Source organism: Pristis pectinata, chromosome 13, assembly GCF_009764475.1.
Source record: "Pristis pectinata isolate sPriPec2 chromosome 13, sPriPec2.1.pri, whole genome shotgun sequence".
NCBI lineage: Eukaryota > Metazoa > Chordata > Chondrichthyes > Rhinopristiformes > Pristidae > Pristis > Pristis pectinata.
The window spans coordinates 47,732,724-47,754,976 of NC_067417.1; the positions used below are offsets into that span (position 1 = coordinate 47,732,724).

At 45.3% G+C, this 22,253-nt stretch overlaps 1 protein-coding gene across 1 annotated transcript in view; it reads left to right on the top strand.

The window, feature by feature from the left end:
• vac14 (vac14 homolog (S. cerevisiae)) overlaps window positions 1-22,253 on the top strand; it is a 300,909-nt gene that overhangs the window by 131,386 nt on the left and 147,270 nt on the right. The window contains exon 15 of the mRNA XM_052028507.1: window positions 6,329-6,461. Coding sequence (XP_051884467.1) covers window positions 6,329-6,461 — 133 coding nt within the window. The remainder of the gene's footprint in view (window positions 1-6,328; window positions 6,462-22,253) is intronic.

Genomic DNA, 22,253 nt, shown 5'->3' on the forward strand with positions numbered 1-22,253 from the left:
AAAACAAGTTCAGGGTTAAATGTTGCATTCAGAGACTCTGTCAGAATGTCAACAGCACTCTAGTTGGTATCCAGGACACACCAAAAGAATCCAGCAACAAGGTACATAGAACGTAGAAAACTACAGCACGGTACAGGCCCTTTGGCCCACAATGTCGTGCCAACATTTTATCCTGCTCTAAGATCTATCTAACCCTTCCCTCCCACATTGCCCCCCCCCACTTCACTATCATTCATGTGTCTATCTAAGAGTCTCTCAAATGTCCCTAATGTATCTGCCCCCACAACCTCTGCCGGCAGTACGTTCCATGCACCCACCACACTCTGTTTAAAAAAAAAAGTTACCCCTGACATCCCCCTTACACCTTCCTCCAATCACCTTAAAATTATGTCCCCTCGTGTTAGCCATTGTCGCCCTGGGAAAAAGTCTCTGACTGTCCACTCGATCTATGCCTCTTATCATCTTGTACACCTCTATCAAGTCACCTCTCATCCTCCTCCTCTCCAAAGAGAAAAGCCCTAGCTCACTCAACCTATTCTCATAAGACATGCTCTCCAATCCAGGCAACATCCTGTTAAATCTCCTCTGCACCCTCTCTAAAGCTTCCACATCCTTCCTATAACGAGGGGACCAGAACTGAACACAACACTTCAAGTGTGGTCTGACCAGAGTTCTGTAGAGCTGCAACATCACCTTGCGGCTCTTGAACTCAATACACTGACTGATGAAGGCCAACTCTACATACGCCTTCTTAACAACCCTATCGACCTGCGTGGCAACCTTGAGGGATCTATGGACGTGGACCCCAAGATCCCTCTGTTCCTCCACACTGCTAAGAGTAACTGCTAAGGTAGTAAAGTAACATGAGCAGTCAAGCAGCATCACACTGTCACAATCCCATGCAGGGTATTACTAGGTGAGAGTTCTTTCATACTTCCCATTTATCTTTATCTGAACGGCACATTGACGCAGCTGGTAGAGCTGCCGCCTCACAGCTCCAGCGACCCAAGTTTAATCCTGACCCCCGGCACTGTCTGCGTCACCCTGTGACCGCGTGCGTTTCCTCCGCGTGCTCCAGTTCCCTCCCATATCCCAAAGACGTGCGGGTTGGTTGGTTAATTGGTCACTGTAAATTGCCCTTGGTGTGTAGATGAGTGGTGGAATCAAGAGGGAGTTGATGGGGAATGTGGGGAGAATGAAATGAGATTAGTGCAGGAATCGTGCAAATTGGTGGTTGATGGTCAGCACAGATTTAGTGGGCCGAAGGGCCTGTTTCCAGACTGTGTGTCTTTCTGTGACTCTATAACAACCTCAACTACCAGCAGTTTTTTTTTCTAAGTTACTGTTACTCCTGAAACGAGAGGAACCATTTCATTCACCCAGTTCTTTCTGTGCAGCCTCTGTCCGTCTATGGCTACATCTGGTTGAGTATTACCCTTGTCATTCAACTTATTTTTTTTTAAACAAATACTTTAATTTGTATCTACTTTTCTGGGAAGCAGCTTATGTCATTAATTAACTCCAGTGTGCAGTAGCTCTGGCTTCTAGATGATATTCCTTTCTTACAATATTTAGGCAATTATTTTGCTTGAAATGTGTGCTCACTTAAACTGTTGGAACCTGTTGGTTCAGTGCTAGAGGGTGGAAACTCTTGGTTTTGGGACCCTAGCATTGCCACTTGGCAATCCGAGGGCAGCTTTAATAGGGATTTGGAATGAAAGTTGCCTCTGTGTGGCCACAATCATGTGACTCAGCCCCCCATGTTACCAGGGTAGAAGGAGGTTGACTCCCATTTAGAATTTGCAGCAGGCAACATTTCCGCCTTGGCAGAAAGTTGGTAAGGAGAGACATTTCTCTGGGGCTTATGGCCATTACAAGTTGTTTGGCCCAAGAACCTTGACCCAAATCCGATCAAAAAAAAAGGCTGGATTTCAGCCCTAAAGTAATGTGCAGCACCCCACAGGATTTGTGTTTATGGACCCAGATGTCACTAATTTGCCTTCACGTTCTGCTTTCCAGACCACTCGCAGTTGGCTTGCAGCAAGCTTCGAACCTGACTTGGGCACAATGGACTATTGCTTTATGCTGTGGCCTCTGCCAGTGTGGGAACGGTGTATTCAGTTCCAATATGAAATATTAAAGCCTGAGGATGATGACTTCACCGTGTTTACACTGCTCAAAACCTAAACCAGATTGCTATTTACATAAAAGAGAAAGAGTACTGGATTTTATTCAGTCTGTAATGAAGTGTTTAAGTTCCTGGGGGGAGGGGGGAGAATAGGGAGTTTGAATACCATTAGATCCCCAACCCATTATGCACATAGCTAGCCCAGCAAGATCCTGTCTTACATGCATCGCCGCACTGGGTTCCGCTTCTTTACAAGGCTCTTGCAGAATGTTGCTGTTCCACAGTTAATGAACTCCACCCGCCCCACCCACCTTGGGGGTGGGTAACCACGGCCTCCTGTCAGTTGCTTTACATTCACATTGTGTTTTAGCAACATACTACAATTTTAAAAACAACACTTGAGTATTATGGGATACCCCCATGTAATTAATGTTCCCCGACAGTTCTGACCATGAGTGCTGGATCTTTAACCGTTAATGATTATTTGCAGAAGGCTGAGTATTCTTTCTTGCAAATTGCTTCTCAGAAGGATACAATTTAGGTGTTTCATAGCGTCACACAGCATAGAAACGAGCCCTGTGGCCCACCTCTCCATGCTGACCATAAAGTCCCCATCGACACTAAACCCATTTACCAAGTGCTGGTTCTGCAGCCTTCTAAGCCTTGGTAATTAATGTGCTGGTCATAGAGTTGTACAGCATGGAAACAGGCCCTTCGGCCCAACTGGTCCGTGCCAACCAAAATCCCCATCTAAGCCAGTCCCATTTGCTCAGATCCCTCTAGACCTTTCCTATCCACATAAACAGTTGAAGGAAGTATTTGGACAGTTGTCTAGATACTTCTTAAATGTTGTGAGGGTCTCCGCCTCCACCACTCTCTCAGGCAGTGTGTTCCAAACTCCAACCACCCTGTGGGCGCAAAAAATCTTCCTTATCCCCTCCAAACCTCCTGTCTTGCCTTAGCTTACCTTAGACATACGCCATCAGCTATGACAAAAAGTTTACAACGGTCCATTCAATTTATGCCCCTTATAATTTTGTATACTTCCTTTGAGGTGCCCTCTTGTCCTTCTCCGCTTTAAGGAAAACAAACCCGGCCTCTCCATTCTCAACAGCCCGGTGAATCTCCTCTGCACCCTCTCCAGTGCAATCACATCCTTCCTCTGGTGTGGTGACCAATACTGTACATGATATTCCAGATATCACCTCTCCAATGTTTTACACAGCTGTATCATACTTTGCCTGCGCTTATATTCTATGCCCTGGCTAATGACGGCTAGCGTTCCATTTATATCAGATGTTCAGAGATTTATTAAGCATACAGTAATCACATTTATTAACAACAATCAGTTGTACATATAAAGGCAGTCCCCAGGTTATGACAGGGTTCAGTTCCTGAGAACTGGTCGTAACCCGAACTGTCCGTAAGTCAGAAATGAACATCAACGGTGCGTGGGAGAGGGTCACAGGAACAGCGGTGACGGGACAGCGAGCGGGCGCGGGGAGAGCGGCCGCCAGCCGGCCTCACTGACTGAGTCTGCTCAGCGGTCCAAGCTCTGCTCGGCTCCACCCAGCCCCCCCATTGTTGCTGCTCCGTGGAGGTGTGGAGAGAAGGCGCGGGGGAAGTGCCCCATTCCCACCCGGCATAAGGTGCCTGCAGCCCCGCAGCAGCCGGCAAATCCACCCCCTTCCGTCCCACCGGTCTCCCAAACGTTCGTTCTTGTCCACAGGGTGTCCACAAGTCGGGCGTTTGAAACCCGGGGAGGACCTGTAACAGCAAAATGTGAGATAACCATGCAATTTTAACTGGAAAATTTAAAAAAATCTGTAGATTTAATTTGCCAAACTTTTGAGTTCCAAACTATTTGTCCCAATGACCACTGTTTTACATGGTCGTCGCAGCTCTGAGCAGTTCTCAGTACCTCACCTCGTGAAGGATATACAGCCTTGAGAGGGTAAATAGATATTTCTTCTGCTACTTATGGGAATTGGAACTGGGGGACATTTCAGCAGTACCAGAAGGAGTTTAATGCAGAGAAGTGGAGAGTGGTGTACATTGACAGGAAAAAAAAATGTGGAACAGTATAGACGACATGACACAATGGTAAAGGATGTGCAGGAAAAAGGTGACTGGGGTGTGTTTGAACATAAGTCCTTGAAAGTGGCAGGGCGTGTTGAGGGAGTGATTCGTAACACACATAGGATCACAAGCATCATGTATGGATAGGCAGAGTACAAAAAACAGTGAACTTCTGTTGAGCCTGCACAAAACAATGGTTGGGCCACAACTGGTGTGTATTGTACTGGTCACCTACCTTTGAGAAGGTCACGGAGAGGGTGCAGGAAAGATTTACTCATCAGGTTCCAGGGATGAGCGGTCGCATTTACGCAGAGCAGGTGGTGTTCTCCTTGAAGAAAAGATGGTAGAATGGAGAGGTGTACCAGGCGATGTTTGGTTTAGGCAAGGGGAATGCAGGTCCTACCCTGGTTACCAACACCTGACTTATGGACACCCTGTACATACGAGCGAGCATTTGGGAGACCGGTGGGATAGATTTACTGGCTGCTGCAGGGCTACAAGCATCTCCTGCTGGGTGGGAAGGGGGTATTTCTGTGTGCCTTCTCACTTCAAACCCCTCACTCTCCCCCAAGCCGTCACAGTCAGGGGCTGGATCGAGCCGAGCAGAGCCGGGAGCACTGAGTAGACTTATTCCCTCACTCACTGAGTCAGTGAGGCCCCATCACCGCTGTTTCTGTGACCCTCTCCCACACACCGTGGTTGTTCATTTCTGACTTGCAGACAGTTTGGGTTACTGACTGTTCTCGGGAACGGAGCCTCGTCCTAACCTGGGCACTGTCTACAGAGGGAAACTATTCCCATTCATGGGTCATTCAGGGGCAAGGGTGAACAGATTTAAAAATCCGGGCAGACGATACAAGTGGAAATGTGATGTAAAGGTTTTTTCATTCTAGCTGTAATAGTCATGATTGGGAACGAGGTGATGGGAATAGACTCAACGGGAGCTTTCAAAAGGGAATTGGATATGAATCTGAGGAAGAATAATTGGAAGAGCTGTGGTCAAAGAGCAGAGGAGTAGGGTTGATCTGGTGTGAGCTGGGATGGGCTGCAGTGAATCTAAGCTGGAAAATGCTTCCAACCGTGAGTGATGGTAGAAATCTGAAACGCTGGCACAAACCAGTTCATGTTAGGTCTGCAGGTAGAAGCATTGTTCAGCTTTATTAATGCAAGGTATCAGGGCAAAGGCTGGCTTATGGAATGAGGACACAGATCAGCCATAATCTTTTGAAATAGTAAGACAGATTGGGCTCAGGGGCCTAACCTCCCCACTCTTCCCATGGATGTGACAATTTCCACGTTCTGGAGCTCACGCTTCCCAACTTCTCTGTGCTATTTCTCAAAAAGGTGCTCCTTCTAAATCTTCCTAACCAAGGAAGTTATTATGCCTCTTTTGTGTTGGTGTTTAACTTAACAGCTAACTGTCCATTAAAGTATCATCTAATGTTGTGTTGAAATGACACTTCTGTTTTAACTGTTGCTGAAATGTAAGTTTAATTATTTTTAATGAGTATTATGATGTATTTATTTAATCTTTCAGTGCTGTGAAGCATTCCACCAGATTATACAACCAATGAAATAAAGCAAGCCTAGTTTATGATGATAATTTCAGACTTAGAATGATCCAATGACGGGGAGACGAGATTCTGCAGATGCTGGAATCTGGAGCAACACGCACAAAATGCCGGAGGAACTCAGCAGGTCAGGCAGCATCTGTGGAGGGAAATAAACAGTCGATGTTTCAAGTCGAGACCCTTCATCAGGACCAGGTCTCGGCCTGAAACGTCAACTGTTTACTTCCCTCCATAGATGCTGCCTGACCTGCTGAGTTCCTCCGGCATTTTGTGTGTGTTAGAATGATCCAATTTTTTGTCTTGAGCTGAGTGACAAGTTGTGAGGGAATGAGAAGGTTTTGCCTTTCACTTTTATCTACTGACAAACGTGTTCCAAACTCAAAGCCAGTTGAAAGGCAGAGTGAAAGGAGGTGGAAAAAATATCAGAAGTTCCTTCCCACAGCCCAAGCTGGCGAATTTTGACTTTTCTCGGGACTGAATTCTTGAAAATGAGGGATGTTGAAAAGCTGGTGGCTGGGTACGTCCTGATGTATTTTTTTGTGTGTTGTAGGGCCCCGCACATTGGAATGTTCCCCCTCGACTCCCACCATGAACTCTTATTTCTTCAAGTTCATGATCAACTTGCTGAAGCAGTTCAACAATGAGAAAAGTCTGCTGGAGATTCGAGGGCCTTTTATCATCCGGTAGGTGCACACTCTGTCTTATTTTCTCCTGTTTTGTGTTTGGAACTCCACTTAATGCGGGTGCTGTCTGAAACTGCATCACTTGATCATAAATACAACTGAGCTGGAGATCTGGTGAATGATCGTTGGGAATGAAAGTGGTTTTGTGTGCATTTGGGAGGTCTTATAATGGATCCTGTCATTTTAACTTGACAAGTTAAGCATATGTCTAAATTCCTTTGTTAATCTCTGTACACTGCCGCAAATTCTTTTCAAAAGGGCTTTAAAAGCTTGAAGTTTCACTGTTCTAGTGTGTCATTGATTTTTTTTGTGTGTGTGTGCTTGTTTATCAAGGCGAACGGTATTGGTGTTGGGGAATTGAACATTTTTCTATTTGTGACAAAGACAACATGTATAAGAGACAGCAGAACTTGGTGGAGTGTAACACTCCATCTTACAAAGAAGGCTTCACTCCAAGAAGGTTGCAAAAATAGTAATAAAATTGCATGCAGCATTTCAAAGCACTTCAGAGTCTGTGCAGTTTCTGAAGTGCAGTCAATTGCAAAGTAACTAATTTACGCCATGGTCCTGTGGGATTGCAATAATTTTGTGATTTTGTTGAGTGATGAAAAATTATATGAGATCTCTTACTTCATAATGTAATACTAAGGAGCAGGAGTTGGCAATAAGTTCCCTCAAGCTCCATCATTCAATGAGACTGTCATCGATCCTAAAAAGTCCATTTTCCCTCTCAATCTCTTCAGCCCTTGATTATCGAGAGTCCAACAGATCTATTGATCGTAGCTTTGAACTGAGCATCCGTTGTTCTCTGGGTAGGGAATTCCTAAAGTTCACAATTCTCTGCTTGAAGGGAAAAAATATCTGTATCTCATTCCCAAATAGACAGCCTCTTTTCCTGAACCCCAGATCTCCCCATTTGAATTTCTCCAGAGGAAGCAACCTCTAACCAGTGAAGCACCCTCAGGTATTCATCGCAATTTCATTGCGAACCCTTCTCATTTCCCTAAATGATAGGCCTATCTCACAATCTCTTGAGACATCATTCTCAACCCAGGAATCAAGTAAATGAATCAATACTGCACTGTTTCTCGGACAATTATATAGACCCTTGGGTATGGAGATCAAAACGGCACGCAGTAGTCCATCTGCTGTCTCACCAAAGCCAGTGGAACCGCTGCAAGTCTTCTTTCCTCCCGTTCTCCATTTGTCTTGGAGTGAGTCCGCATGTACCATTTGCTTATCTTATTGCTTGCTGTACCAATATGCTAACTTGACAAAAAAAAAGTTTCCTGTACAAGGTCACCTGAGTCTCTCCGAACATCATTATATATTGGTTTCTTACTATTTTAAAAAAAAACAAGTACTATATTCTTCCTGCTGAAGTGAATAGCCTCTCGTTTCTCCACAGTTTGCTTGACTGGTTTCCATCTCTTTGTAGACATTTTGCATCCACTTCAAAACTTGCTTTCCTAACAAGCTTTTATATCATGAGCACGTTTGGATATAGGGTTTGTCGTCTCTTCAATTAATGTCATTGATGTAGATTGCAAACGCCCGAGGCCCCATCACCTGCAGCACCCATTCTTAACAGTCTGCCAGTAGCGTAGCGGTTAGCGCGACGCTATTACAGCGCCAGCGATCGGGGTTCGATTCCCATCGGTGTCTGTAAGGAGTTTGTACGTTCTCCCGTGTCTGCGTGGGTTTCGTCCGGGTGCTCCGGTTTCCTCCCACGTTCGAAAGACGTACGGGTAGGTTAATATGGGTTTAAAATGGGCAGCGCGGACTCGTTGGGCCGGAAGGGCCTGTTACCACGCTGTAAATAAAATTTAAAAAAAAGAAGTGACTCATTTGTCCCTAATGTTCTTTAACAAATTCTCTTCCCATGCAGTCAAGTTGTCTTTAACCTCCTGAGGCCTTATTTTGTGTAAACTGCAGTACTTTATTGAATACCTTTTTAGAAAATCCAGATATATTACTTCTTCTTGTTGCCCCTTATCTACCCTGTTAGTTATCCGTCAATAGATTAATTAAATACTTCCTCCTCCAGCAGTCCTCCCAGGCTGAGGGTGACTTCCCATCCAGTTCTGTGGGTTCTCAGGTGGCTATAAAGTCCAGTGTGGACATCCAGACTCTGCAGCAGGGAAGTTGTGCATTTCTTCCGCTGTTTGTCCTCTCTCTGTAGAGACACTGGGTGTACTCGACTTCTGCCTTCCTGCAAGCTCCTTCCCCACTTTGAGCAGTCTTACGCCAGGGACACCCACGAATCTCTGAGCATGTCACTGTCCCCAAGGATATGATAATGCCATGGAATCGTTTGCTCTGTCCTGCTGAGAATATGTCCGTGTGACAGAGCTGAGAGTAGAGTGCTTGTTTCCAGAGCCTGGTGTCAGGCTTGTGTCAGTGTGGTGTGCTCAGCTGAGCTGGATGAGCTTGATGCTGTGAACGTTGATCTCCCTTTTCTGCCATTTTTGGAGGATTTTGTAGAGACCGTAATGTCGGTTGTCCATGGCTCCAAATCAGAGAGGAGGGTGGGGGTCTCTGCTGCTCGGCAAATCATGAAATACTATTTCCCTTTCATACGGCAACATTGACTGTGTCTAATCAAATTACGTTTTCCGAAGTTCTCTATTACTCCATGCTGATTGATAGATTTTCCTGTCAACGAGTCTGCAGTTCCCTGTTTACCCTTCCTCCTTTCTTGAACAGTACTGTTTCATTTGCTGGGATCTTTCCAGAATATGATCTTTAGCTGATCAATATTAATGCAACCACCATCTATGTAGCTACCTCAGTTAGACCCTTGGTTGTAAGCTGTCAGGTCCAGTGTACCTATTGGCATTTAGACCTGTTAATTTCTACAGTATTTTATAACTTGTTGATATATGAATTATATTAAATTCTCCATTAATTAAACCAATGGTTCCTTATTATTTCTAACATTTATTGGATCTTCATCTGTGAAGATATGCAAAATATTTTTCATCTTGTTTTGTTTCCTTATTCTTTTTGATAATTTATTGATATTCAGCTCTACAGGATTTTTGTACACGACGGTGTCTGTGTTTATAATCTGCTTTTGCATTTCTTGCCCATTGACGGTCATATTCCATCTTCTCCTCCATGCTATCAACTTTGTGGTTACACTTGGCTCGTTTCAAAACCACTCCCAGTCTTCAGGTTTAATACTTTTAGCAGCTTTAGAAGTTTTTATCAAATGCTATTCTTGTTTAGTTAGTCACAGATGGATTACTTGGCGCTTTTTTCACCATTAAAGGTATATCTATATTTTACAAAAAAATTCTTCTAAAAATTTGCAATTTTCTAATGAATCATTACACTATTTAATTTCTCAGCTTCCATTAGCCAACCTGCCCTTTGTAATTGGTTTTACCTCAGCTTAAGAATGGTTTCACTCTTGAAATTGGGCGGGATGTGGGGTAGGGGTGAGTGCAGGGGCAGGTGGCAACACAGAAGAAGAAATGCATCATACCCTCCCCCCTTCCCCCCCACATAGGTAAAGGCACAGTTTAGCATTTGGTTACTTAGTTCACAACTCTGATAGTACACTGCCTCACAAAGCAGGTCAAATAAAATCATGCAATGGGTGTTGAAATTGCAGGCACGGTAGTGTAGCGGTTAGCATAACGCTATTGCAGCGCCAGCGACCTGAGTTCAATTCCAGCTGCTGTCTGTAAGGAGTTTGTACGTTCTCTCCCTGTGTCTGCGTGGGTTTCCTCCGGGTGCTCCGGTTTCCTCCCACATTCCAAAGACGTACGGGTTAGGAAGTTGTGGGCATGCTATGTTGGCGCTGGAAGCGTGGCGACACTTGCGGGCTGCCCCAGAACGCTCAACGCAAAGATGCATTTCACTGTGTGTTTCGATGTACATGTGACTAATAAAGAGATCTTATCGGGTGATTTCGAGAATAGTTTCTTCCTGATATACCACTCCGGTGGGGGGGGGGTGGGAGCACAATCCTCCCCACTTGGCATTTTTAAAAAAGTTTCAGAAGATGATGTTTCTGGAAAAATAAAAACATGAATAGAGTAGAATCTGATTTTTATGAACTGCTGCAGAAAATCACCAATGTGTTTGAGCAGCAAAGTTAACAAGTTCCCATTAACCTGATGGAGCACTCTGTTTAACCACCTGCTTCCTGATTTGCTGTATGTATGCTACCAAATTTCTCTCAAAAGGACCTGGGTTGTTCAGGAAAGAGAATCAGCATTTGTTTTGAGACTCTTTCAACTTCAAAGTTTCAAAGTACTGCATTCTGAAAAAAGTGAAGAGGCAGGACAGGTCCGAGTCTGTCTGCGGACCTGAGCGATGGCCGGCTACTTGTTTTTGTGTTCTAGTTCTCTGTAGACCCACCAGGCAGCTTGCACACATGATTACTGAGGCCAGGTTTAGAGATCTCCAGCCCCAGTCCCCAACCCCATCATGCAGTCCAGGCTTTGGGAGATGCAAGACCTGGATTCGTTTAACAATCTCACGGCTTGAAAGCACTTTTGACTCCAGTGAAGTACTTTTGAAGTTTACTTGCTGTTGTCAGGCAGGAAAATTATGCAGGAAATTCTCAACAACCGTGTTCCACAAACAGCCCTAAGAAAATAGCCATGAAATTCATTGTGCAGCATCCAAAAAAGCAGCATTGCACAGATACATTTTGCTAACACAACAGTAATGGATTTGGGCACATTTCAATAAGAGTTGATGCTAGTCGTTAAGAAAGAAATCTTTTCTTGGCCTAAAAATTTCATGTATTCTAACATGAATTTTTAAGCATCCAGGACCCCCCAAGTGTTGCCAATACTTGTACAAGGTTTGATTCTGGTGTGGTCTTCTACTGTATTGCTGTAAATAAAATTGGTGGCAATCACATACAGGAAAATAAAACTGCTTGTTATAATGCAGCAGGCTCAACCCAAGTGTTATTTAAAGGCCAGAGGTATTTCCCCTGCAGTTATCGACAAAGTGGAGCACAATTCTCCGCAGGACAAGCTTCAAGTCGACTGACGCAAACTAGGATCATTGTCACCACGGTCCTAGGTGGTTCCAGCAGCCGCCACCCCCCCCCCCCCCACCACAAAAACCAGTGACCAAAAATTCCAGAAGAAATCTTGCACGAACGGAAGGAGAAAGACATCTGATGAGAGAGATCATCAAAAACCACCACCACCCAAACTTCACAGGGAGACCCTTCTGTGTGCATGCGACCTGTCCTGAAGGTCGTCCTTGTTCATACCTGTGACTTCTGAAGGCCGCAAGCTGCTACCTTAGCCAATGTTAATGAAATCCACGGGGAGGAATTGCAATCCCAAAGACTGGTGTACAGTTGCAGGCAGTATCTGTGATCCAAAGTTAGGGTTCCCCTCGCTCTCAGAAGTCTGCTGCAGGATTCTTGCAGGCATATCTCTGGTGGGATGTTCCACGTATGATACTTTGCTGCTTACAGCTGCATTGTAGGAGTCCAAAGAAAAAGTAGCTCAACCAGCAGAGTGGGGAACCTTCCAGTTTTGGTTAATGTGAGTTTTGCATTCACCCTTGGAAGGGCAATTCGGCTGCAGCTCATAAAAGGCGTTTGTACCCTGATCGACGTGTCCCTAGCAGCTTCCTGCATTGAATGCCATTTACACAGCAACCTGTGCGTGTTCCTCTGCCATTCTGAGGGGGCTCTTATGCCTTTGTCCCATCGTAAGAGCGTGTAGGCATTCCCTGGGAATGTTCCACAGATGTTGGAAAGTGCTGCTCGTTTGTGCTGTGACACTTCAAAGTCTGCTGCTTCAAAGCTGGAAGGAAACATCCTTCTGATGCCAGAATTTCACCTCGTATCACTTGCTGGTCCTTACATAGCAAATCATAACAGAGAGAATCATCCAATACTCTAGCCCAAATTTCTAGCCCAGTGTGTTTTCTTGACGGTAGATGAAATATAAATATTTGCTGGCTCTGGTGTTCTTCTTTCAAATATTACTAGAGGATCTGCTCAGATTGGATGAGATTTAAAGTCTCAACCATCGGGCAGCATCTCCAGCTTTGTAGCCAGTGTACTGTGCTGAAGAGTGCCGGCTTCGATCTTAAGTAGGAGTCTGTGTCCCGGCACAGCAGAGTTTCCAACACCTCATGCAAGCAGTGCTACCTTAGCCAATGTTAGTGAAATCCACAGGGAGGAATTGCAACCCCAAAGACTGGTGTACAGTTGCAGGCAGTATCTGTGAGCCAGGCTGCCAGTTGTTCTACTCCACATCACTTACTTGAACTCGGCAGGTCAAGCAGCATCTGTGGAGGCAGGGTTGATGTTCAGGTTGTTACCCTGCATCAGGACGAAGTTTGTTTTTTTTGCTCCAGATTCCAGGACGTATTTGATTTACCACAGGATTCATTGCTTACCTCAATGTTTCGTCACCTGCTTTGTCATGTACAAGTTCACCAGTTTTGGTCTTCCCTTCCTGCAGAGGTCACTCAATATATCACCAATTAGGTGGAACGAATACCTCTGAGACAATTTAAACCTGATCATATCCCTCTGATCCAAGCACTTGGCTTGTACCCACAAATTCCACTGTTGTAATTCTCCTACACTGTCTCTGAAATGTGTTCTTTCCCTGATGTAACGCCTGTCTGTGAGGCATTCGTGGTATTTACAACACTTGGGAACCTTTGGTGCAACCTGTTTCTAATTAGCTTCAATAAACGTTCATTCCAACTTTGTCCAAAAAGTGTACTCACTCAACACACAGAGGCTCTAAATTCACGATGCACAAAGCCTGTCTTTTCATTGCCATGATTTGCATATGTAAATGAGGACTACTGGCAATATTCACTTTCAGTAAATATTTGGATAATATTTGCATAATTATTTTTGCACTCAAAGCTCTGAATATTTAGACTGACCTGACATTTGACACTCATATTAATGAGATAAAGTGGAGGAAAAACTGAATCCCTTCAATACTTGCACATTGTGAATGGTTTCCCTGGAAACAGTGAAATGATTCCCATAATATGTCTTCATTATATCCTCACACTTCGCTTCAAAGTCTTGATGAGTCAGTGGGATGTCTGATTTGAGTGCTGACCCCTTAAGATGGGTTTTCAAAGCTGCTGAGTTCTTTTTTGGGTGTGGAAGATGACTACAATTAATGTCCTAACAGCTTGATTAATAGAAATGGCCATCTGATCACAGTTAGGTTTATGATTTTTTTTGTTTGGTGGAATCCAGTCCTTTTATATGATTTTTATTATTTATTCATATGCAGGATGTGGGCATTGTAGGGAAGGCCAGCAGCTATTGTCCATCCCTAACTGCCCTTGAGAAGATGGCGGTAAGCTTCTTGAACTACTGCTGTCATTCTGGTGGAGGTATTGCCTCTGTGCTGTTGGACAGAGTTCCATGAGTTAGATCCAATATTACTGAAGGGACCGTGTCTATTTCCAGTCAAAATTGTGAGAGACTTGAAGGGGTTTTCCCCACGTGTACTGATGCGGGGCTTTGACCCGAAACGTCGACAGTCCCTCCCCCCCCCACAGATGCTGCTCGACCCGCTGAGTTCCTCCAGCAGTTTGTTGCTCCAGATTCCAGCATCAGCATCCTCGTTGTGTTTCCACATGCTTGCTGCCCTTGACTTCCTAGGTGGTTGGGGTCATGGGTCCAGAATGGTATCAAGGGAGCCTGTGTTGAGCAACTACAGCGCATTTTGTAGACGGAGCCACACTGCAGCCATTGTCCATTGGTAGAGGAGGGGGGGAATGGATGGGGATGCCAATCAAGCTGGTTTTGTCCTGGATGTTGTTGAGTTTCTCGAGTGTTACAGGAGCGGCACTCATCCAGGAAAGCAGAGCATCGCACTGTTGGCCACGTAAGGAGGTCACTTGTCCCATTGAGTCAGTGACAGCTCCTGCTGTTAGTCTCATTCCACCATCACTCTGCAAATTATTTTCTATGAAGTGCAGAACAGTTCCCCTTGAAAGCCCTGAATGATTCATTTTCAACCATCCTTGGAGGCCATCAAGCCCACTACTACCCTCCGAAATAAACATAAAAAGCTTTCTCCTTGCGTCCCCTTTGTAATTTTAGCCAGCGTTTTAAATTTGTGCTCCCTTGCCCTTGGGCCTTCCGCTGATGGGAGCAGCTCTCTTCTCCTTGTCCCATTTTAAATCTGCTGTGATCTAATTAATACACCTCGCCCAAATCTTCTCTCAAGCTTCATTGCTCCAAAGAGAACAACCCAGTTTCTCCAGTGTAACCTAATAGAGTCACGGAGTCATGCAGCACGGAAACAGGTCCTTCGGCCCAACTAGTCCATGCCGACCAAGATGCCCCATCCAAGCTAGTCCCATTTGCCAGCATTTGGCCCATAACCTTCTAAACTTTGCCAATCCATGTACCTGTCCAACTGTCTTTTAAAAGTTGTTATTGTAGCTGCCTCAGCCACTTCCTCTGGCAGCTCGTTCCACATAGATCCCACCCTTTGTGTGGAAAAAAGTTGCCCCTCAAGTTCCTCTTAAATCTTTCCCCTCTCACCTTAAGCCTATGCCCTCTAGTTCTTGATACCACAACTCTGGGGGTGGGGGAAAGGACTGAGTGCATTCACCCTATCCATGTCACCCTATTAGTAGTTGAAATCCTACTCTTCAAATCACTCAAGTATATACTTTGTTCATTCTTCCTAAAGTAACGTGACCAAAATCAGGTGCAAGACTCCTAAAGTGACCTACCAGGGTTTTGTACAAGTCCAACCATAACTTCCCCACTCTGTCTCTATTTTTGAAGCCAAGGATCCCATTTGCTTTGCTAATCAGCTCTCTCATCACCCTGCCGCCTTCCAGAATATTTGCCCAAGTGCCCTCTGGTAACTCTCTTCCCTTCATCTTTTTGGAGCTGTGCTGTAGTCGATAATGTTCCTCATTATTTCTTCTGCTAAAGTGTATTTCTGTATGCTTCTCTGAATTAAATTCCAACTTACGACTGGCTGACCCATTTTCGGAGTTTGGCAGTCAGTTACGGTCCTCACAGTTTACAGCAGGTTTTGTGTTGTACTCAGGTTTGGACATTTTGCCCTTTACGTTCTTGTGATGGTCGTTGAGCGATGCAACACAGAAACAGGCCCTTTGACCCACCAAGTCCACACCGACTGTCAAGCACCCATTTTGTTTTTTTGCTAATCCTGCCCTAAGCATTTTATTCTCTCCGTATTTCCATCAACTCGCCCCCAGCTCCTACCACTCACCGACAGCAGCCAATTAACCCACCAACCTGAGTCCGAGTCATTAAAATATATCAGTAAACACAGTGGTCACAGAACTGGCTTCTGGGCAGCAGGATCCTCCACCATCCCCCCTGTGTTAACAAAGCAACAGTTTACCACTGCACTCTAATTTCTGCTGTTAAACTAGTTTCCTAACTCTGCTCTTTCTGACCTTTTAATTCCATGGGCTTAATTTTGCTCTCCAGCTTTTTGTGTGGGACTTCAGTAAACATCCGCTGAAAATGCACGTTGATGACATCTGCTGCATTGCCTTCATCGATCTGTTCTGCTGACTCATCAAAAATGCTTTGTAGATGGCAGAAAGGTTCTGGGTTGTCAGGAGGTGAGTCATTTTCCATGGCCTCTGACCTGCTCTTTGTAGCCACAGTGCGTGTGTGGTTGAGCTAGTTACATTTCTGTCCAGTGGTGATTCCAGGAACTTTGTGGTGGGCCATTCAGCAACAGTATAGCTATTGAATGTCAAGGGATTTTGGTAAGACTTTTATCTTTTAAGTGGACACAGTCATTGTCTGGCACTCGTGTGGTGTGAATGTTATTTACCAATCAATCTATTCCTGAAGCAAAAAAAAACAAAATGCTGGTGGAACTCAGTGGGTCAGGCAGCGTCTGTGGAGGAAATGTTCATGTTCCTACAGCGCTTCGTATTTTTGCTCCAGATTCCAGTATCTGCGCTCCTTTGGGTCTCCAACTAATTCCTGAGTGTTGCTCAGGGTGTGTCATGTTACCTGAGGAACTCTGATCAATGTGCAATCATCAGGGTGCATACCAGAGGGCACGCACTTAAGGTGAGAGGGGCTGAGTTCAAAGGAGATGTGCGGGGCAAGTTTTTTTTTACACTGCAGCTGGTGGGTGCCTGGAATGTGCTGCCAGGGGTGGTGGTGGAGGCAGATATGATAGAGGCGTTCAAAAGGCTCTTAGATAGGCACATGAGTGTGCAGGGATTAGTTTAGTTGGGCATTTGATACTAATTTCGTTCAGCACAACATTGTGGGCCATAGGGCCTGTTCCTGGGCTGTTACTATTCTCTGTTCTCTCAGAAACTGTAAGAAAATCACGTGAGAAATAGGAGTGGAACACAAGAAAATAGGAATGAACCAACAGGTCCTTCAAGCCTGCCCCACCATTCAGGACGTCGGATCCGGTTACCTTTGAATCCGCAGGTTCTTTCAGGAGTCCAGGAATGAGTTGAAAACAACTTGGTGCTTCACAAAGTTTTATTGGAAAAGTTTAAAACAAAGAAACAGTCACGGAGCACTTGGCACCAGCTTTACTACTATGAGCTCGGGCCGGGGGGAAGAGAGCAAGAGAGAGATAGAGGCAAGAAAGCAAGAGGTACTCCTGAGCTAACAATACTCCAGTCAGAAAACCCATTAGATACCTGTGGCAAAACCAACCAACGAGAAAACACGTATTCACCTGCTGGACGAACCAATGAGCTAAAAAGCGGTTATACCTTGTACAGCCACTTGAGGTGTATTAAACACTATACATGTTAAAAAAAACTATTTAAAACAGTCAAATCCAACAAGTGCAACCATGGATGATTCGATCTTGCCCTCCACTCCATTCTCCTGCCTATTTCTCATAACCTTTGACTCCCCTATACATCAAAATTAGGCCTTGAATATATTCAGAGATGCAGTCTCCACAGCTGGTATCTAATTCCAACTGTTTATGATCCTTGAAAGGAATTTCCATCATGAATGGGCAGCCCCTTATTCTGAAATGAATTCTCCTCATTCTAGATTCCTCCCATGAGGGGAAGCATCCTCTCAACATGACCCTGCCAACCGCACTTCGGACCTTATTATAGAGGAGAAGTGATAGATGAAGCTGCTGAAGGTGGTTAGGCTTGGGGTTGCTGTCCTGGGAAGCACTAGTCCTGACCACTAATTCTAGACTCTCGCACAAGAGGAAACATCCTTTCGACATCCACCCTGTCAAGACTCCCCAGGATCTTAAATCCCCATCCACTCTTCAAAACTCCAGGTGATGTAAGTCTAGTCTGCCCAAACTTGTCTCGTAAGGCAATCTACCTGTTTCGGGTGTTTGGTGAAATAACTGAATTTAAATTCCCTGCCTTTCAACTTGGACTTCCAAGCCATCAGTACAACCTCTGCAGTGTTTATTCAGGAACACAGTTACCGTGCTGTTATTTCATTAGTGGAGGAGATGGGAGATGTCGCAAGGTAATGCAGTAAGCAATAGTGGGCACGACAGACGGCTCGTAAGGGATCCAGGGCAAGCTGTAAGATCTGAGGGGAGCCTGGCCATAGGTGGAGTGCTAAATGTAACCAATGAGTCGCAAGTCAGTGAACCGTAACAACGAAAGGCATTCACAAAGGACAGCAAACTGTACTGTGCCTCAGGAGACGGGAGTGGAGTTTTGGACTGTTGCAGTTTTTGGCTGGCTGCAAGAAACTTGTTGCTACCAAGACCAAAGGCTCTGGTCTTTGCACCCTGTCACCTCTTACTGAAGTGTCCTTAACACCGACCTCCTTAACCTGGCCTTCAAGTCACTTCTCCTTTCACTGTACAGTGTTGGGTAATCTTTGACCCCTCCCTTTGAGGATCTTTGTGGCATTGTCTAGCAGTACAAGTTCTGTACAAGTGAAAGTTCTGAGAGTAGTTAATGATGCAATGATTTTGTTTCAGATGGGGTGCGAGGGGCCTTCCTGATCTGTCCAGCAAAGCTTTAAGATCAGTGAACTGACTATAAAACTAGTAACCAATTAAGTTGAACTCCAGGTGGCCCTAAAGCAGTGAATTGAAGCTCCACACCTGCTGGGCACTGTTGTTTGCCAGCGTGTTTGTGTAGCTGAGCACCTAAGTTTGATTGGGAAGGTATTTTTTCCCCCTCAAGGCACATCTCGGATGAAGCCTTTAATAAGCCTTCTGTTGATGTATTTCTTCAGTGGGATACCTCAATACAGGACATCCCCGCTGTGAAACATGGATCCCTCCCAAGCACAAACTGATTGGAGCTGTCAATGACCACACCTTGCACAGCTTTGTAAAGCCTGTGTTTATGCAGGAAATGAGCTTTTGACGTATCCAGATTTCTTTTAAAGGTCTTCTTAGACTTTGAGTTGACGTTTGATGTCGCTTCTATGGAAACGGATTGAATTCTCATTCCAGGATCTGTTAGTACACCAGACCCATGTGGAAAAGATAATCTGGGTATGAAAAGGTAAAGGAGCAATGAAATAACATATCTTCTGACACATTAATTTCAGCAATCAGGAACTCCACTCCTAATCTGCGTTCCTAATTTGTTGTATCTAATTAGCCTGGAGCAGTTATGTGTTGATACGTGATGCAAAAAAAAACTTGGTTGTCAACTAATTGGTTCTCGACTTTGCTGTGGAAACTGTTGTGTCCGTGGATTTGTGTTATCAGTGGCGAGAGACTCTTAAAGAGAGCATCAGACTTCAATCATCCACTACATTTCTCGATAATTAATCAGGGCGATGCCCTCTAACCACTGCAGATGGTTTGAACTACCTGTTAAAAGCTTCCTTGAACATTAACATTAACTTGGCAGAGTGTAGTTTAATTAACTTCTTTTCACAATAATTTGAGCCTGTTAACATTTAAGATGTTATAAATAGAACTTATTTTCCCTTCCTCTGCCAGCAACTTGCATTCTCCATCAAGACCAGGCATTCTTCTTCCAAGACTGACTCTGTGACAGTGAGAATGAATGACTTGCACTCTTTGCGACTTCAGGATGTCACAGAGCACTTAACAGCTAGTGAAGTATTTTATAGTCGCAATCTTAATGCAGGAAATGTGGCAGCCAACTTGCACACAGCGAATGCTGGACGTCAAACTGGGTTCCTCTGGAAGTCACTGGTATATGTTCCTGCAGCTGTGTTGGTGAAGGTTGCCAGTGCTGTATTCCAGTGACGAGGGCTATGTCATGGGCAGGGCTACAGCAAGCCCCCTGCTTTACAGCAGGAGGTCCTGAGAGCAACCCAGGTTCAGTGGATCAAACTGTCTCCTACAACTATGAAGTGATATCAGATAAGTGCAAAGTGTTCCATTTTGGGAAGTCAAACCAGGGTAGGACTTGTACAGTGAATGGTTGGGCCCCCGCCACAGACTTCATTGTTCGCCCAAGGAAACCGTCATCTTTCATCAGCGTCACACGGGAGTGACAAACGCCCAGGTTCAGGGAGTCCTGTACAATACAGGACGGTTGGCAGCCGCAGCTTCGGGCAAGAGCGTAGAGTCTCCATCATGCCAGCTCAGAACATCTCGCGTTCTACCACAGCCTGAGATCTGCTTGATGGAGAGACACGAGACTGCAGATGCTGGAATCTGGAGCAACGAACAGTCTGCTGGAGGAATCCAGCAGGCTGAGCAACATCTCAACCCACTGAGTTGCTCAAGCAGATTGTTTGTTACTTGCAAGACTGCATCCATCCTGATGATTTGCTGGATCTTAGTGTCGACCGATTGGACAGAAACTGAGAGCACAATGTCTAACGTGCCCAACCTGGCTTCCCATCCTCCAACATTTTTAATTCAAAGATTTTGCCCTTGTTCACGATTCCCTACACTTTGCAGCATCTTGTCTCCATCTTTTCTTCCAATTTCCCTTCAAACTATTTGAAGTCAATTGGAGAGTGCAGATTATACTTGAATAGGGGCAGAGAGGTTTGCATGATATTCTGCCTCCACTGTCTGGTCCCTATTTTGATTTGGAGCTTAGCTGAAGATGAGTAAAGCCTCTGAGAAGCATCAGTTGAACGTCATTTGAACCTGTCTAAATGTTTCCAAATAGGGCACGCAGCCTGTCGCAGAAATGAAGCACATGCGGACAGTCTGGCGTGCTATCTTCAACTTTCTGAAGGAGCATTTCTGTTGGTGCTACATTCCTTAGCATTCTTTGGAACAGAAGGCTCATTTTTCTCTCATTGTGTCAGTGCTAGAAGCCAGCCACATATTGCATTAATAATATCGCAGACAAAATTAAATCTGCAGCAAGAATTAGAATTTGGCAGGACAGAGGTCTTTATTTTTGCAGTCGACCAAAAGGAATGAGTGTGACTCAATAACTGGGCGAAGCACCAGCCAACACCTGCTTGAAACAAAAGGGCAGCAGAGGACAGGGAGAGGAGAGCACAATCATGAGGGGCATAGATAAAGTGAATAGCCACAGTCTTTTACCGAGGGTCGCAGAGTTTAAAACCAGAGGGCGTGGGTTTAAAGTGAGAGGGGGAAGATTTAAAGGGGACATCTTTTTCCACACAGTGTGGTGGGTATACAGAACATGCTGCCAGAGGAAGTAGTAGAGGTGGGTACAGTTTCAAAAGACATTTGGACAGGTACATTGATAGGAAAGGTTTAGAGCGAGGTGGGCCAATTGCAGGCAAATTGGACCAGCTCAGTTAGGCAACTTGGCACAGACAAGTAGGGCTGAAGGGCCTGTTTCCTGTGCTGTTTAACTCAGTGAGCGGTCAGTATATCATGTTGAGCTCTTGAAAATTGTTGCAGGGTTGAGAGGGCCCAGGAGGGCTCAGTTGGTAAAGCTTGGTGTATTATTGGCATCCACATGGCACAAGGAGGGCAGTTCAGGAATGAGCAGTGTCCCCTGATGTTGATACAGGTTGCACATCACCTTGTGTTGCCTGCTCTTAAATGACTTCAGCGACAGGGCAGTGGTAATTCGAGTGGTGATATGCTGGACACATCAGCAGGGTGTAACTGTCGTGAGTGGCTGGCTGCTGTTAGAGGTGGCCCGCACTGCTGAAAGCGAAAATGCATTATGTGTGGAGTAGGTACTGGCAGTGCAGAGGCAAGTGAATCCGAGCTGGGAAACACCAAAGAGTGGCCCAGCAGTTGAGAGGGCAGGCTCCGAGGTTTTCGGATGCTGCACTGAGAGTGCAAGGTACGAGAGATGTCCTTTATCTGTGGAGAGGCCCTCGAGAAATTCATTCAGAAGGCAGAGGGAGCAGAATGCCATGGTGGTCAGTACTTGGAGATGAGCACCCAGATGCTGGATTCAATGACTTCACACAATTCATCAAGGTCATAGAGAGATCTTCAAATGTCATATCCTACAAATGCAGAGAACAGCCTCTGTTCAGTTCACCTCACTCCCTCACCAACAATCCCCAATAATCAGGACTTGTGCCCGACGTTCATGCACTTCAGTCTGCCCTCAGCACTACAAGCCCCACAGCTTGCTTACAGTGGCAGCTATACCACTCAGAGATTGCACAGCACTCACTGGCACACTTCCCTTTTCCTTGGAGACAGCCAGCAGAACCTAACAAGACAGGGAGAGGTAAGACGTACAAAGTGCTGGAGGACTTCAACAGGTCAGGCAGCATCAATGGAGGGAAATAAACAGTCGACGTTTCGGGTCGGGACCCTTGTCAGGACTGGAGAGGGAGGGGTGTGTCTACACTTGCTACCTCATGCACACCCTCCCCAGTCGCCACGGAGGTACAAGCTGCCATTGCTGAGTTAATGGATCAGTGGTAGGACTCAAGCTATTGCAGATGGTGGTGTG